We start from the raw sequence: 16,661 nt of genomic DNA, 5'->3' as shown, positions 1-16,661 counted from the left end.
TACAACTTATATTTATTTTTAGATTATAAATAACATTTTATATACGCATTATTTAATAGTGTTTGTGAACTTTAAACTGTGGAAAATTCATGACCAATCATTTTATATAATATATTAAGTTAAACATCTTGTTCCGGGTTTGGTAACTTTATATTAACTATAGAATTGTGCGTCTTATTTTGTTATTCTTTGGATGCTGGTAACATGTGTAAGTATTTACTTGTTTATTTTCAGAAAATCATATCATGGTGAGAAAGACTTCACTAATTTCGTATGAAACAATTGAATATAACTAATGCTGGTATTCAATGCCGTAACTTTATTCAATTGAGATCAATATTAAAAACGGAATACTCAAGAAGCAATCAGATACAAACGAGTGCTGTCATACTCTCAGATACAGGTGTGTACCTTCATACACTTAGATGCAAGTGAGTACTTTAATACACTCACATACAAGTTAGTACTTTCATACACTCAGATTCAGTTGAGAACTTTCATAATTAGTTTAACTCCGCATCAAAGAAACACACAAAACAATTTGGTTAAGGTTAATACCCAAAAAACTATTTTAGCTGGGCACATCGATAATTACGAAGCACAAAGATACTCGGTTATGCAGAAGTTAGTAAAATTAAATGTGCTCGGCCACAAAAAGGTACAGTGCAATACTCACAAAACACCTTTAATCTAATTTTAAAATGAATATGTTTGGTGTCTTTTGTAGTCTGATACCTAGTCAATGACTGTCGGTTCTAAATATTATTTGTATTGTCCAAATAGGAATTTAATTAATTTGGTTTTGACATTTTATTTGTCTTTGTATGATTGATTCACAACTGTATAAACCCGCGCTATTAAGTTTTGACAACTGCAATTAAAGACGGCATGTCCAAATAGGAATTTAATTAATTTGGTTTTGACATTTTAGTTGTCTTTGTATGATTCGTCCACAACTGTATAAACCCGCGCTATTAAGTTTTGACAACTGCAATTAAAGACGGCATGTCGACATCTACTAAATGGATGCAAATAAAATGTATTCTTGAGACAGCAACCCAATAACAAAGGATATCTAGAGGTCAACAAATGACAGACAAGTAACTATACAGTTTGTCACGCTCTAAATGGCACCGACTCTAGAAAAAAGATTATAATAAAATGAACATCGCCTATTAAAGATCTGACAGCAACAGAAAATTCCCTACAGACAATGTACTAGGACATAGATCAAAAACACTTCCGAGATTCGAGATTGGTTCGATGCCACTGCGTGTGAACGTTTCCCCACCGAGTATATCACCTGCCAAGTTGTCAACACTTAATTAATTTGAAATATCATTAGTGTGTTCTTTTTCTGTAAATCTAGCGTTTAAAAAATGTCGAATTTCTCAAAATATTTGGATTTTCTAACCCTTTAATATATTTCCATATTCGTATAAGACACAACTTTTCGGAATTTTGATTTGTTATGCTCTTCAACTTTGTATCTGATTTTGCTACTTTTGATTCGAGTGTCACTAATGAGTCTTATACAGACGAAGCGCACGTCTATGGTAACCAATTATAAGCCTGGTATCTTTGATGAGGTATTTTAACTGAAATGAAAAAAAAAATAACAACAGCAAGGTGGGAAATTATCTCATAAGCACAAACTCCATGAATGATTTAGTTTATCTTGCTAATTTTCAGTGAATAAGTTTTCAGCTTATAATGTATTTCCAATCATTAAGCAATTGGCCGTTTCAGAATATAAAGAACCATGGGTAATTTCATTGTTCGTACCCCAAAATGAAAATAACGTCACGTCATTGGTTAAATTTCCATTGTTTTTATGACATTTTTAACCAATCAGGATGTTTTGGTGCACACTTTTGAATATATTACCCAGGATGCATTAGATTCGGAAATGGCGAATTGCATTTCATTTCTAAGTCAGTCTGAAATATAATAACTGCATATTTTATCTGCAGGGAACATCAACCATCCTTTCATCCTAGTTACTGCTTTTGTATTACTTATTAGTTGCAAACATGCAATATTCCATGAGATAAAGGAATGGAAAGCATGTTACTTCGCTAGTTCTTGTCTATGCAAAAACGCTCCAGATTCAGGAAATCTTATAGCGGATTGTTCAGGAAAAGATCTACTTCGTATACCTAAGCTACCACACAATCTTCAGAACTTGTTTCTCCAAAACAATAATATCAGTAGAATAGAAGATGGGATTTTTGAAGACAGTTCTTTACTAAAAACTTTGGATTTGTCTTTTAATAGAATAAGCCATTTAAGAAAAATCTCGTTCAAAGGACTCCAAAATTTGATCTCGTTGAATCTCAGCAATAATGATTTGAAATATGAAAATAAGTCGTTTGAAATTTCAGCTTTTTATTTTCTGGAGAACTTGAAAAGCTTGAATTTAAAAGGAAATGTCAACACCTCATTTGTGCCAGATTTATGGAAACTTCGGTCACTAGAATTACTGTCAATAGATTATGTTGCAGACAAAATTGCAATTCTCGATGAGAAATTTTCAAATTTAAAAAAACTAACAGGTATAGATCTATCTGGTATTACAGGAAATTGCAAAATGACTATACTAACAGAGAAAACATTTTTGTTCTTGCCTCAAATAACTCATTTAAATTTATCCAAATGCAAGATACAACATATTTTCAAAGGAACGTTTGAGATATTAAGAAATATATTCGAACTTGATGTGTCTTTAAATACATGTTTGAGATTCGAAACGCTTGAAAATATAACCACTGATTTGCAACACTCGGCAGTTAAAATCCTTAAAGTAAACAATATTCATAGTATTTTCGGAATGCCTACAGTACTGAAAACTTCTCAAATTTGGAATTTAAAAAATACATCACTTGTAAGATTCGAAGCCGCTGGAAACCGTATTCAGAGAATAGAATCCGATGCAGTACGATATTGGCCTCAGTCCTTAACAAGTGTGGATGTAGGCGACAACATTTTTTCTTTCGGAGAATATGTGCTTAATCTTAAGGATCTGCCAATTACATCACTAGAAATTTCGGATAATTTTTCTCCTCATGATGTGTTCGACTCCTACGTAGAGGAATGTCCTCTTAGAGACGAGACTGTTACAATTAATTCAATAAACAACTTGTTTTTTGATGAAATTCCATTGTTTGAAAAGTGGAAAAATAAATCTGCATTTGTTCCTGTGCCAGGAAAACTGAAAAAAGTTTTATTTAGGTCCAACTACCTGAAATATGAAATACCCAAATTAGGTTTCATTGCAAATGAGTTAAAATATTTAAGTCTAAGTGATAATGTCTTGCATACATGGACAGGTCCAGTAACGAATATAAAAAAATTGACTGATTTAGACCTCTCGGCAAACTTTTGTTCTAATATTTCAAAGAAATTTTTCAGTCCAGATTTCATCAATTTAAGATGCTTACTGCTTCAAAACAATCTTTTAGGTCTCGTTCTACCAACGGATGTCGACGGAGAAATATTTCAGAACCTCTATAACGTCAAGTACATTAATCTTTCAAAAAATAAAATAGCAAATATACCAAATCTTTTATTTAAAGAGCAACACAATTTAGAAAGATTAGACCTCAGTGAAAATATGATTGATGGTATCAACTTTAAAATATCTCATATGAGAAATCTCATGTTTTTGAATGTAAGGAATAATAGAATATCAACACTGAGTCAGTATGCCATGAACGAGTTGGACTCGATTGCCAAAGAGAATAAAAATCTCACTATTGATCTCGGTGGAAATAATCTTGTATGCAATTGTGATTCTCTGTCTTTCGTCAAATGGATAGTAAACACACCAACTAATTTTCATCTTTTGGAGAAATACGAATGTAAAACATCAAAAAACACCATCAGTCTTTTTCGAAACCCAAGAGAAGTTTACGAAACCATACAAAAGGAATGTATGTCATATGAAGGTTTAATAATTGGAGTAACGACAGGAATATTTATGTTTATTTTTATTCTTTGTGGTGGTATTGTTTACAGATACAGATGGAAACTACGCTATCTTTACTACATGGTCAAGGTCAAATGGCATGACCCCGAACATAAATCAGACAACAAAGATGAACGACTATACATGTATGATGCTTTCGTGTCATATGCAAATGCGGATGACACATTTGTCCACCACAAACTTCTCAATAATCTAGAGAAACATGGTGGAATTCAGTTGTGCTTGCATAGGCGGAATTTCCTACCCGGAAATGACATCGCCACTAATATCACATCCGCAATTCATAACAGTCGGAAAACTATTGTCATAATGTCTGCAAATTATTTAGCTTCGTACTGGTGTATGTTCGAATATAATATGGCTAAAATGGAGAGTATCTATGAACGCAATTGTGAGAACATCCTTTTCCTAGTATTTTACGAGCAAATGTCTGCTTGCGATCTTCCACTTAAAGTACTGGAACTGGTTCATTGTCAATCATATATTGAGTATCCAAATGATGAGTACGGCGATGTTGTCTTTTGGGAACAGCTTCAAAAGACAATCAAATCCTAAATGTAAATATGTTCATCTTTTTTAAATATGTTCATCTTTTCTATGTTTGACGCTACGTATCGTTAATTATATACAAGGACTTCCGGCATGCATTTGGCTTATTAAGTGTGTTACATTAGATGTTTTGTCAACAATATGTAATAAGTTTAAAGGTTCTTCTGAAATAGATCAACTATTATTGCTTTAGCAAATATGAATTACGGATTTCCTTTTCTAGAAAGTTAACCATTTGTGTTATAATTTCGCCATACTAACCAAATATATGTTTTTAAAACGTAATATACAGAGTGCTCTAAAGAACCGCGTAGAGTTTAAATTAGAATAAGAGACTAACCAAACTTTCGTTTTTCTCCATCATATATGTTGGTTATATATGATGATTTCATTTGTTCAAAACAATTAGGCAGATATTAAAATAAGTTTGTATATCACGTGAACCACCTGCTGTGCTATATACTAGATGAATCTTAGTATAATAACAAGATATCTACAGTATGACCTACTGACGCTTGATTACAAATTATGAATGTACTTTTATTGGTATTGTTTTATTGATTATTTTTTATAGCAATGTATGATGTATAAATGTATATTAATGCCCGGTAAAAATATGGACATACCATCCTATGCCTAGAGTGAAGTGACAGTTGACAAGCAGTCTTCACGTTAGATAAATCTTATAGAACTGGTATTTGAAAATTGGTGGAAAATAGAATGAAATTTTTAATTATTAAAAAGAGCTATGCGTTAAATAATGATATTATAAAAGGAAAAGCGTATTTTCAAGAATTTGTAATTCTAATTTTAGCATACTTTTGTTTTGATTGTTTTGAATCGTTTATTATCTTGATTGTTTAATTTCTTTCTTACTCCAATGATGTTTGAAATAGGTACCAATGCAGAGATTTGTTGTGTTTTTATTGTTTTTTTAACGTCTTATTTTGTCTAAAATGTGACATTGTAAAAAAAACATTAGTATTTTCTTACAATTGAAGTATAAAATATTCAATATTTTTATGTTAAAAATATTATGAAAACCAACACTTTTATTTCAATACATGTACTTTTCTTAGACAGCAGAACTTTATGATTTAAAATGTGAAGTTACAAAATATTGTATTGCTGTACCAGTATCGATCAATCGTTTTGTATCAAAGATATCCCTATTTTAGATTTTCCGTTGGGAGCGATTTTTTTTACCAAAAAAAAAAAAACAACACAGTGTGGTAAATTTTAATTAGTTCTTTTACCTTTAACCAGCAAAATTCGTTACACCTGACTAAAGTAAGTTAGCAGTTAAAAGTCGATACGTTTTCTTTTAAGATATGTTACCATTTTCGAAAACAATTATCACCAGCTATAACTGTAGAAGGTATGAATGACCATGTATAGATGTGTTTTTATTTTTGTTTTATGATCATTTACCAAAAGCTGTTTTGTTAAACATTTACCTTATAACTATTCCTTCAGTTTAATTCATGTATAGATTAAAACAATACGTAATACGATACCAATGCAAAGGATATTTTAGAGTAACAAAGGAATAATTTGAATGCGTATTTAATTTGACGAATAATGGAACAATTGTTAACATGTTAATCGATAATGGAATAATATAATATAGCAATAACAATCGTTTTTGAAAAAGATAAGATATTTTGTGAAAAGTATAGATTAAATATTAGTAGGATAATAGTTGTATGGAGTGGAGAAGTCGGTTTAAAAATTTTCTATATTGGGATATTTTGCCACTTATGATTGGGTGATACAATCGGAAACATCTTTCATAATACATATTCAGTAATGTTTGAAATGTGTGCAAGTGGATCAGGAAGACACCTATTCTCCTATTTATTTCCGTTGTCTTTAAATAAAGACCCTAATGTATACAATGCTTTTTTAATTGTTTTATTTCTCAAACTGAAAGGGAAGATGAAGTGCCACTGTTATAAAGAACGCCATGAATTTAAAAGTAAATAAGTTATTTCTTCCAGTTGCATATGATAAACCTTGATATATCCAAAGCTGTCAACATGACTCAAGACCCATATAATAAACGTATTTACGCTTTTTGGTATTCAGCTGAATTTTGTCCCCGAATGACCGTAGATCTATTTCCGAATAACCTTCTGACGTCAAGAAACAATCACTTTTTAAGTGTGACGTCAAATGTTTTGAATTGTGATGTCAAAGTTTACGGGAACCTGTATGATTTTACGTAATGGCGGACAAATTTGCATACAAGTGTAAATACGTCTATTTAGAATATTTAGATGGTGTTTACTAAATTTGTTATATACTTTTTCCAATAGGTAGTAACCCTAAGCAAAATTATTATTTAGAAAACGTTGGTGACTCTTAAAAAAATGTGCATGTATTGTGTGTGTTTCCAGGACATGTGAGATTTTTTTTTAATTATCAGCAATCACCTTGGTTTACAGTTGAAATTTGACAGCAGGAAAGTTATACTTTATTGAACATCCATTTGCAGACTAGCACTTCAGATAATATGGATAATACATAAGTTGTTTGGTATAAACTATTTCAAATGGCTTGCATTTTCTTGTTGAAGTACAACAAAACTAGATAACGTAAAATTTTGAGGTATGTATTTCTGCTAGTTCTAAACTGTTCACAAAAAAAGCTGTCTTTGAAAAATATTTAAGTCTTCCGTATTTCCTAATGTTAAACAACTAATTTTAACAAGTTCATATTATATATATATATATCTGTAACATTATCTTATTATCATGTATGCTCATGTTACATAAAATATAACATACATTTGTATATTTGTTTGATTTTCCTAACTACGGTCCGGTGTATCTACTCTCAAGAAAGGCTTGATGAATTATAGGTGATTGGTGTCCAGTTTTAAAAGATTACTTTCCTATTCAGAAAATACTAAATAAAAAAAACAAAAAAACATTGAAAATAAGTTAATTTAAATTTGTGTTCAGTTGCTTTCAAATCACAATTACCGTTACGGTGGGTAAGGTTGGCCTGCGAGAACATCTCTGTGCTAGTGATTTGGTCCTGACTGGTGCTGGTGATCATTGAAAGTACGTAAACAAAGACAAAAATGATGATTATTAACGTTTTCTCGCATAAAAATGGAAGGAAACAGGTGCGATGTTTTAATTTTGTTTCTTATGGGTTCATATGCAAACAATGTAAAATGTGACACTCTAAACTGTTTCAGGTAGCGTAACACAAATGTGCTCATTTTTAGAAAATCTAGAACTGAAAAAATAAAACAAAAATGCCCCTGGAGTCCACTTCCTATACCCAAATCCACACGACATAATTATGTTGTGAAAAACCTGCGCAATTTATCAAAATTGTGCATTTTCTCAGTTTATATATGTCCTGGTAGGTTCTGTCATTGTGCTGGTGGGTCCTGATACGTTGCTGGTAATTTTTTGTAAAAAGTTGGTCATATTAAAAACAAACGTTACAGAATCAATATAATTGGGCAGATAATTGTATTCAATCGTATTTTTGACTCCAATTTTACTTTTGTTCATCCAATAGGATATGGACAAAAACTCCTATAACTAATGTAAAGAGAAATGCCAAACTCTATGCATGTTTAAGAAGCCTTATAACACCATTTGAATGGTCTTTTAATTATGTTGTTGCAAATCACTTTGCTAGCCTATTCACAAACTCTTATTTTTAATTTGCATTTGAAATTATTATCCACTATTCCTTGATTTACTTTTAAGAACCTGCCTAATGATTTATTTTTGCCAAAAAAATATGTTGAAATATTCTGTCTCCAAGATACCTTCAACACAAAAGAAGTGAAGAAACAGTCAATAGCTTATCAACGTTAAAATATATAGTATGGAATTTTATGCATATTTTTTTTTTATACAGTTGGTCCAACAAAAATTGAAAGAAAACAATAAGAAATTTTGAATTCTTAAAAGAAATAATTCGTGAAATAACGATTTCTTTTCAGATAAAGCTATTTAAAGATATTTTTAATTTTAATCAATTGTTAACAATTTGTGTTTCTAATTTCAGCATATTTTTGTTTAAACGTATGTGAATTGTTTTTGTATTAGTTGTTTAGCTTTTTATTTGTCCATTGATGTTTGAAATAGTTACAAATGTAAAGAATTATCTTTGATTTAACTTCTTTTTTATCGTGTAAGTTTGTATTATGTGTGACACTATGAACGAAACTCTTATGTTTTTTTTTTTTACTTTTGGGATAAAACCCTGTCCAATTTGTTCATGTCCTAAACATTATGAAAACATACCCTGTTTCTTTAAATTACTTTTCTGTGAAAGCAAAACTATATGATATACCACGTCATTAAACTGTATTTTAATATATCGCTGTTTTGGATCAACCAAATCACTTTCGCTATCCTAATTTTGATTAGTTATAACACCTTAACCATTGCATCGCAGTCAGCATAATTCCGTTTATCGGACTGAATGTGATTACCAGTGAAAAGTAGATAAAGTTTCAGGAGTAGCTTCAAATAGCAAAGGTAGCAAGGTATTTTAACATGTAAATGTATTATCATTATTGTCATATATATTTATAAAAACAATTATTTGTTTGTATGCAATAATATTTGTTGATTGATTGAATGATTGTATTTTGCTTTACGCCCCACGAGCACAAACAGGCTACATCGCGGCGATAAAGCATTTTGAGAAAGATGGATGCAATGTTGACGATACTTGACAAAAAGAATGAATAATTTCAAGATATAACGAACACATTGCCAAGGTTTTTTATGTTGAAATATTCCTTTAGGTTTGAAGTTTGTTTGGATGAACTTCAAAACCATTAATTTCAGCAACTAGGTGAGGTGAGGGGGGTAAAAGGGCATCAAAAACGCCAAAAGAAGGAAAAATTACGATTTTTGGCCTGTGTTTCTTAAAATTTAATAGCGTGCGCCTACGTGACCCGGAGAAAATTATGGCGATCTAGACAGCAAAAACAGTGATAATGACATTGTATTAAAAAAAATTCCTGGGTCACGTTGGCGCAGGCACTTAAAAACTAAAAAATCGTTGTACGGAACACCTCCAAAGTGAATAATAATTACAATATCTGAATAATAACGGAAAGTTTACCCCCCTCACCTCACCCAGTTGCTGAAATTAGGGGTTTTGAAGTTCTTACGAGCAAACTTCAAACCTCAGGGAATATTTTAGCATGATAAGTAGCTTTCCAAAACAAAATTTGAAAAATAAGAAAATAAGGGGGCCAAAACGGGGGCTTATCGTACCTTGTCCTTTGATAGAATCTGCCAATTAGTAGAACATTTTAACTACTTAACGGTGATACCAAACATCTTGACTAAATTTAATTTGGTTCGTTTGATTTTCATAAAATTTTGACAAAATATTTATTTTGACCCTTTGCGAAAATATAAAAATTTCCAAAAAATTGAACCACACACTTTATCGGAAATATTTCAGTGGATATATAGCAGTTTGACAAACACTAATTTTGATCATTGAGAAGAATATTTCCTAAACAATAGAACGTGATTAAAACGTTCAGCTGACTTTTACAGAGTAATCTCCGTGTAGTGTTATGTACCACCTTAATGAAAATATTTTGCAACTATTGTGAAAATTATAATAACTAATTGTAAATAATCTACACGTTTAATTTAAAGGAGAATAATAATAATAGATGATTCAGTTGAAAATCGTTGAATATTGTGATTTTTTGCCACTTGTCATTGTTGGTGATGCATTCGGAAATATCTTCGCATATTACATTGTTAATATACAAAATATCTGTAAGTGAAAGTGATATTACCAGCTATCACCCTGTTTCAAAGTTAACATTTGACACCAGTAAGGTTATTTATTTTTGACTGAATCTCTATTTGTGAACAAATACTTCGGAGAACGCATAATAAAGTATCAGGAACTTCAAATGGCTTGCATTGTATTGTGCTAAGAACCAATGCATGGTTACCTAAATTAATGGAAAAACAACAAAACTCAGAATTTGAAATTTTGTTTCTGCAAATTTTAAATTTTACATTGTTCACCACATTGCACAAGGAAAGTTAATTTTGAAAATAAATGTGTTTTCCAAAATTTCAAAAAAAAAAAAAAAAGGAAAGGTCGATTTTCTCGATTTTATGTTCTTCAAACACCACATTCTGTCGTAATGGCAGTTCTGAGTGACGACGTTTATAAAAAAAAAACAAAAAAAACCATTTTTCGTAAAATTTCACAGAAAAGGCAGAAAAATTTTTGCAGATAACTTATTTATTTGGTTGACTGTCAACATGTGCTTTATTCAACATAAATGATTTCTTTTTGTTTCTTAAAATCTTAAGCATAGTTTTAAGGGATAAAATATTTCATTTTCGTCTATGTAATTGTAAATAGGATATTTATACAAAGATCACATGTACTTCTTATTTCATCAATACATAAATACTTGTAAAGGATATCTCATTATCATGTATGCTCATTTTATATAAAACATAACTAATATTTGAATGATTTCGAGTTTTTCTGTATGACAATAAGGAGATATGGTATGATTCCAACGAGACAACTTTCCATCAGAGTTCAAATGAAGTGGTTGGAAGTAATTATAGTCAACAGCCTTCAACAATGAGTAAAGCTCATACCGTAAAGTCGTCTAAAACCGTCCCCGACATGAAAGATGTGAAACAATTAAAACGAGAAAACTAACGGCCTAATTTACAACAAAACAATTTAGGAAAAGCAAATATGACAGTCATTAACCATTGATAACCACTGGATTACATGATCCTGACTTGAGAAAGGCATATAAGTAATGTGGTGGGGTTAAATATGTTTTTCAGCGCTCAACCCGGGTCAGTGCTATAACAGCACAACATAAGAAATAAAGTTGTATAAATCAGTTTCAATAGGAATAACTCAAAGGATCGGCACGAGGCTAAAAAACAACTTACTTAAAAACAATAGGCACAAGCGCCGAGATCAGAGTACTCGCAGTTACAAAAAGCTAGTAAAATGCCGATTACAACTATAAATCAACAAACCTTTCCAGACTAAAATACAAATCAGTACACAGCCAACGGATTTAGTATGAAGACGTCAGAACAGTCATGACAAGACAAAGTGTATTCGCTGAAATTTATTTTATCAAAACTTTTGATTTTTCAACCCTGTATACCACCCTTCCCCATGTGAAATTGAAAAATCGTCTAAAAGAAATAATCCACAATGCTTTTCAATATAAAAATGGTAGCATACGCTATAAATTTATCACTTTGGGATACCATACGGCATATTTTGTTAAAAGTGAACAAAAAGGTAAAACACGCTTCACAGAGGAACAAGTGATCAGTATGCTGGACTTTCTTATTGATAACATATTTGTTGAATTTGGAGGTAGACTTGAACGAACTGTGCGCATCTCCTTGCTGACCTCTTCTTATCACTAGTAGCAAGATTTCAGTCTGAAACGGTCATTGTGTTCTGATCATGTCTTAATCGACTGGATTTACTGCTAGAGAAAAACGTCTAGACTTTTTCAGACTTTTAGACGCTGTCACGATATACCGTGTTAAGTCCGTTCAGTCATGTCAAGATAAACAAGACAGATTATACTTGCGTCCGTTTCAGTCTGTTAAGACGGTTTCAGACGAATTCAGACCAAACCTAAAAAATTTCTGTTGTTGTTTTGTTGAGGACTTATTCGTCTATAAATGTCGTTGGTTTTATTTTTCAAATTAATGTTAGTTTATTTTAATAATTTATTAATTGTATATCGGCGAATAAAAGTTTACTATTATTTGTTGAAACTTGTATTTAAATATATAAAATTTATGCATGTATATTTACTAGGGATTATAAAAGTTACCCTCATAATTTGCCATATTAAAACAGATTTGAAATAGACGGAAATTGCGTGTATTTGGGAAATCGTTTTTTTTTTTTTGTATACAATCGTTGCATCGTTACTTACAAACAATGTATGTTATACACTTAACCCTAACATGTTGTTAACCCGGCAGGTAAAAAATGTAGTCGTTATCCAAAATAAAATATGTACGGATATTTTTGTCTTTGAAAAAAAGTAACTGCACTGGAAATTTTAAACTTTACAATATAAATTTAAGGAGATGTGGTATGTTTGCCAATGAGAGAACTATCCGTCATATTTCAAGTGAAGTGAAAGTTATCAATTTTTAGTAGCACATATTTAGTATGTTTTATGTCAGGTACTACAATTCGTTATCTGTTGATACTTTACTCGTATTAAAACATGAAATTTACTTTTGAGCATTTTATAAACTTGTTACTTTTTTGCGGGTTACTCTGTAAAACTTGGACAACTTTCTATTTTCTTGGCTTGTATTGTACAATATATTTCTTAACAATGATTTACACCACACAGTTGTGCATCTAAACGCTACCAAGGCCGCCTAAGTGCATTAAGCTTCTGAAACTGCACTTAGCCCATGATGAGACAGTATTAAAATCATAAATAAAATACCACTGGATAGAGCTTTTCATTAAAAAAATATTCTTATTTATTTTTCAGTACCCATAATAATAATTAATCAATGATTCATATAGTAAGATAAAACGATAACACTAAACACACGAGATTCCAATCCGTCTTACTATACAAATCGTAATTAAGTATGTTCTGTTTTTAAAGATTGAGATCAATGGCACATGCTAGTAATCAATCGGGTCAACAGGTAAAATACCCAATTAATGATCCATAACGCATGAAAGAAGATTGGCAACTACATGACTATTTTACAATTACATCTATTATAGTATCATAGCTCAGTGTGTGTAGTTTAAGGTTCGAACAATATTATAATGGCTTCTTTCTGAACACTACAAAAGAAAAAGATTTTATTTCCAATGATGGACCCCAAAGGGCATAAACAATACAACATCAGTAAATTTTTTAATACAATACAAACAATAAGATTAAAAAAAAAAAGATTAATGAGAACTATTTGAGTTCTTAAAAAAGATGTAGATAGAGAATCTAAAATATTTTTTTTTAAATATCTAATGCATTTTAATGCAAGTGTGGTTGATGATAACAAACAAACAGCCAAAAAAAAAGAGAATAGATATCCATATATGTATAGTACAAAATAAGTTGACTACAAATGACACAGTTAATCCTGAACATGAAGATATTGCAAATCCGCAATTTTGAGTAGTCATTTAAAAGATTGGAGAATAGCTGTAATATGTAAAAACCCAAAATTCCGGAGTAAGCAGTATATTTTTATATCTCGTCTTTTGGAAATACATTATTTCTTTTAATTCATAGTTATGTCCAAAGCTATGTCCTTCGATACAAAATTTTACAAACACATGTATTGTACCGAAGTTTTTATAAATTCATTCATTTATCTATTTATTTATTTATTTATTTATTTATTTATTTATTTATTTTATTTTATTTTTTATTTTATTTTATTTTATTTTATTTTATTTTATTTTATTTTATTTTATTTTATTTTATTTTATTTTATTTTATTTCTTTCTTTTTCATCTTCGCTAGGCAATAGTTACGATCCAGTCCTCCTCTCAGGCTAGCGAAGATGGGGGCACTTACTCAATCCCACCAGGTAAATAAATATTAACGCACGTGTATCGCGAATACAACCTAGTTACAACAGGGTACCAATGTGATATATGTGTGAATTTATTGTATTTCAGCTACACATGTGAAAAGCTTAACGTATGGACAAAACTCTGTAAAGCCACGTCAAGGATTTGTATAGTAATATATTACTATAAAAGTCCTTGGTAAAGAAAACTGCATTGCCGTGACAGATTTGAGAAAAAAGAATTATTCACTAAAAGTCATTATGCACGAAGTAAATTGTCAATGTAAATCAATAAAGGTTCTGTAATCAAATTTATGTAATACAAATCGTTCAAATAATGACAAAAGGTGAATGTAGACGTGTCAATCCAACCGTGTCCGAACTACTTGCAAGGATAACTGAAATAAACATAATTTAGATGTTTTTTATGATGTGCGGTTAAATTCCGTAATTAAAAAGAAATTGACACGAACAAATGTCGGTATCTGTGTAGAATGACTGTACATTTTTGTGTATTATAAAAAATTCTCAATTTTAATGTATTTTTAAGGATTTTTTAAGCTACAAATACAAATCCATGTTATATTGAAATAACCTTTTCGTGTCGAAAAAAAGACATATAATAAAGAAAAATGCATGCAATTATTTTGGCTAGTAGTCCATACATCAAATCTCTTTAAACATAAAGGTCTCAAAAAGAAGATTGCCAAATCAGATCTAGTCCGTAATTCATCTTTTCATCCTTTGCAAGTGATTCGGACACTTTAAAACAACGTAATGGTAACATGTCATCTGACAGATGCTAATTGCATGTACTAAGAATAAAAGTTTGTGTACTTACAAAATACGGCATCTTAGAGAACAGGAATTAACAAATACATTATTTTCAAATTTGCAAATCCAATTCACACGGGAAATCACTATCACCATCGTTGACCACTGATTCATCACCAGATTTAACACAGATCACATGCATACGATTTTCAAAATAGAAATATATTCCAACAATATCATACAACTTAGGCACGCATATGCTTATGAAGCCATTTCGTTATTTTAAAAATACGTATACAAAATTGTGTGCAATATTAATATTGTATATTTGATACTACTGTTCTGGCATAGATACATCTCTCTTCAAATTTGCAATCTCATTGATACGGATGACAACACAAGACTAAAGTAAAGACCATAAATTCCCGTGGAAATTTCAAGTGGAAGCCCAGCGGTGTTAATAGAAACAGAAAACTTTTCGTTTGTAACAAAACAATCTCGATACATTGGTAAGATAATACTGATTGCTTGATTGTTGGTGTTTAACGCCACTTTCAGCACTATTGTGCCATATCGTGATCGTGACGGTTATTTTATTGGGGGAGGAAACCGGAATGTCCGGATAGAACCGCAGACCTTCGGTAGGAAAACTGACAATCCTAATCAATTAAATTGGAGTCGAGGGCTCCTGCCAAGTGCAAAATTCGACAGGCTAGTGACACAATAGTCCGACTACTTGGATTACTTGGCCACCGAGGCCGCTTATATAATACGGAATGGTGACCCTAAGATTATTCTTATTTTGTTTTCATTTTTAAATTGCCATTCGCGACGTTTCCAACATAGTTAATATAATTATGACTGCTGGGACTCGTTTAACGTTCAGGGAACAATATCATTTGCTATACAGCTGTTTGACATCTATCGAAATGATAACAAATTTATATAAATAGTCGCAATTTAAAATATATACGTGTATATTGAATATAAGAGATATACATCCAGAACCAATCTGATTTAAATACAGGTCGATATCTAACTTGCGTTGGTTCGTCGAAGTTATGGACATAGTAAAATCACAGATTTATATTTCAATTAGAATGTTCTCGAACAGTTTAAGAAATTCGTCATCATCACAATTGTTGGCTATAATATATAATAATGTGAACATGGTTCTAACAATTCCGACATGCATGTAATAAATGCCACTGGACGTACAATGATCCCCAAAAAGCCTATTTTAAGAAATAAAGATACTTCACTCCGTATAGACTGATAGTAGTTGTATTTACGTCTGATCAGATAGAGGATTTGTTAATTTATTTAGTTAGCTTGTTGGGGAATAAACCATTCCCAATATTGCACTTATGCATAAAATATTAAATAGAGTAATAAGAGAAAATATAAATACGAAAAGTCGCAGATCTGGTATTTCTTGTATTTGTATAGTTGGTATTAGAGGAAGGAAGAGAGCCTAGGTGAGGCGTGCAAACTTTTCAGATCACGTGGTACGATTTCAGTCCCGCGTATTGCAATCTTAAATAATAAAAAAGATCGATTTGTGCATATTTTTTTTAATATAAAATGTACTCTATTTAATCCCGCAGCAAATGTTTGCACCTGTCCTAAGTCAGGAATCTGATTACAGTAGTTGTCGTCTGTTTATGTAGTTCATAAGTGTTTCTCATTTCTCGTTTTTTTATAGATTAGACCGTTGTTTTTTCCGTTTGAATGGTTTTACACTAGTAATTTTTTGGGGCCCT

At 31.0% G+C, this 16,661-nt stretch overlaps 2 protein-coding genes across 5 annotated transcripts in view; both read left to right on the top strand.

Moving 5' to 3' along the window:
* The window catches only part of LOC127704796 (toll-like receptor 4), a 41,392-nt gene extending 30,355 nt beyond the window's left edge, over positions 1-11,037 (top strand). For 2 of the 4 annotated variants that reach the window (XM_052209012.1, XM_052209011.1), the window contains one exon: positions 6,856-11,037. The gene's annotated coding sequence lies outside the window, so the exon portion shown is untranslated. The remainder of the gene's footprint in view (positions 1-6,855) is intronic. The other 2 variants (XM_052209008.1, XM_052209009.1) reach the window with 2 other exon arrangements.
* On the top strand, positions 109-7,331 carry LOC127704797 (toll-like receptor 4). The gene is made up of 2 exons (XM_052209013.1): positions 109-208; positions 1,974-7,331. The coding sequence occupies exons 1-2, from the start codon at positions 205-207 to the stop codon at positions 4,541-4,543; spliced, it is 2,574 nt and encodes an 857-aa protein (XP_052064973.1). The 5' UTR covers positions 109-204; the 3' UTR covers positions 4,544-7,331.
* Positions 11,038-16,661: the final 5,624 nt, after the last annotated feature.

This window comes from Mytilus californianus, unplaced genomic scaffold, assembly GCF_021869535.1.
Source record: "Mytilus californianus isolate M0D057914Y unplaced genomic scaffold, xbMytCali1.0.p SCAF_6, whole genome shotgun sequence".
Taxonomy (NCBI): Eukaryota; Metazoa; Mollusca; class Bivalvia; order Mytilida; family Mytilidae; genus Mytilus; species Mytilus californianus.
Note: the sequence above shows the minus strand (reverse complement) of the source record. Positions and strands in the feature narration are given on the sequence as shown.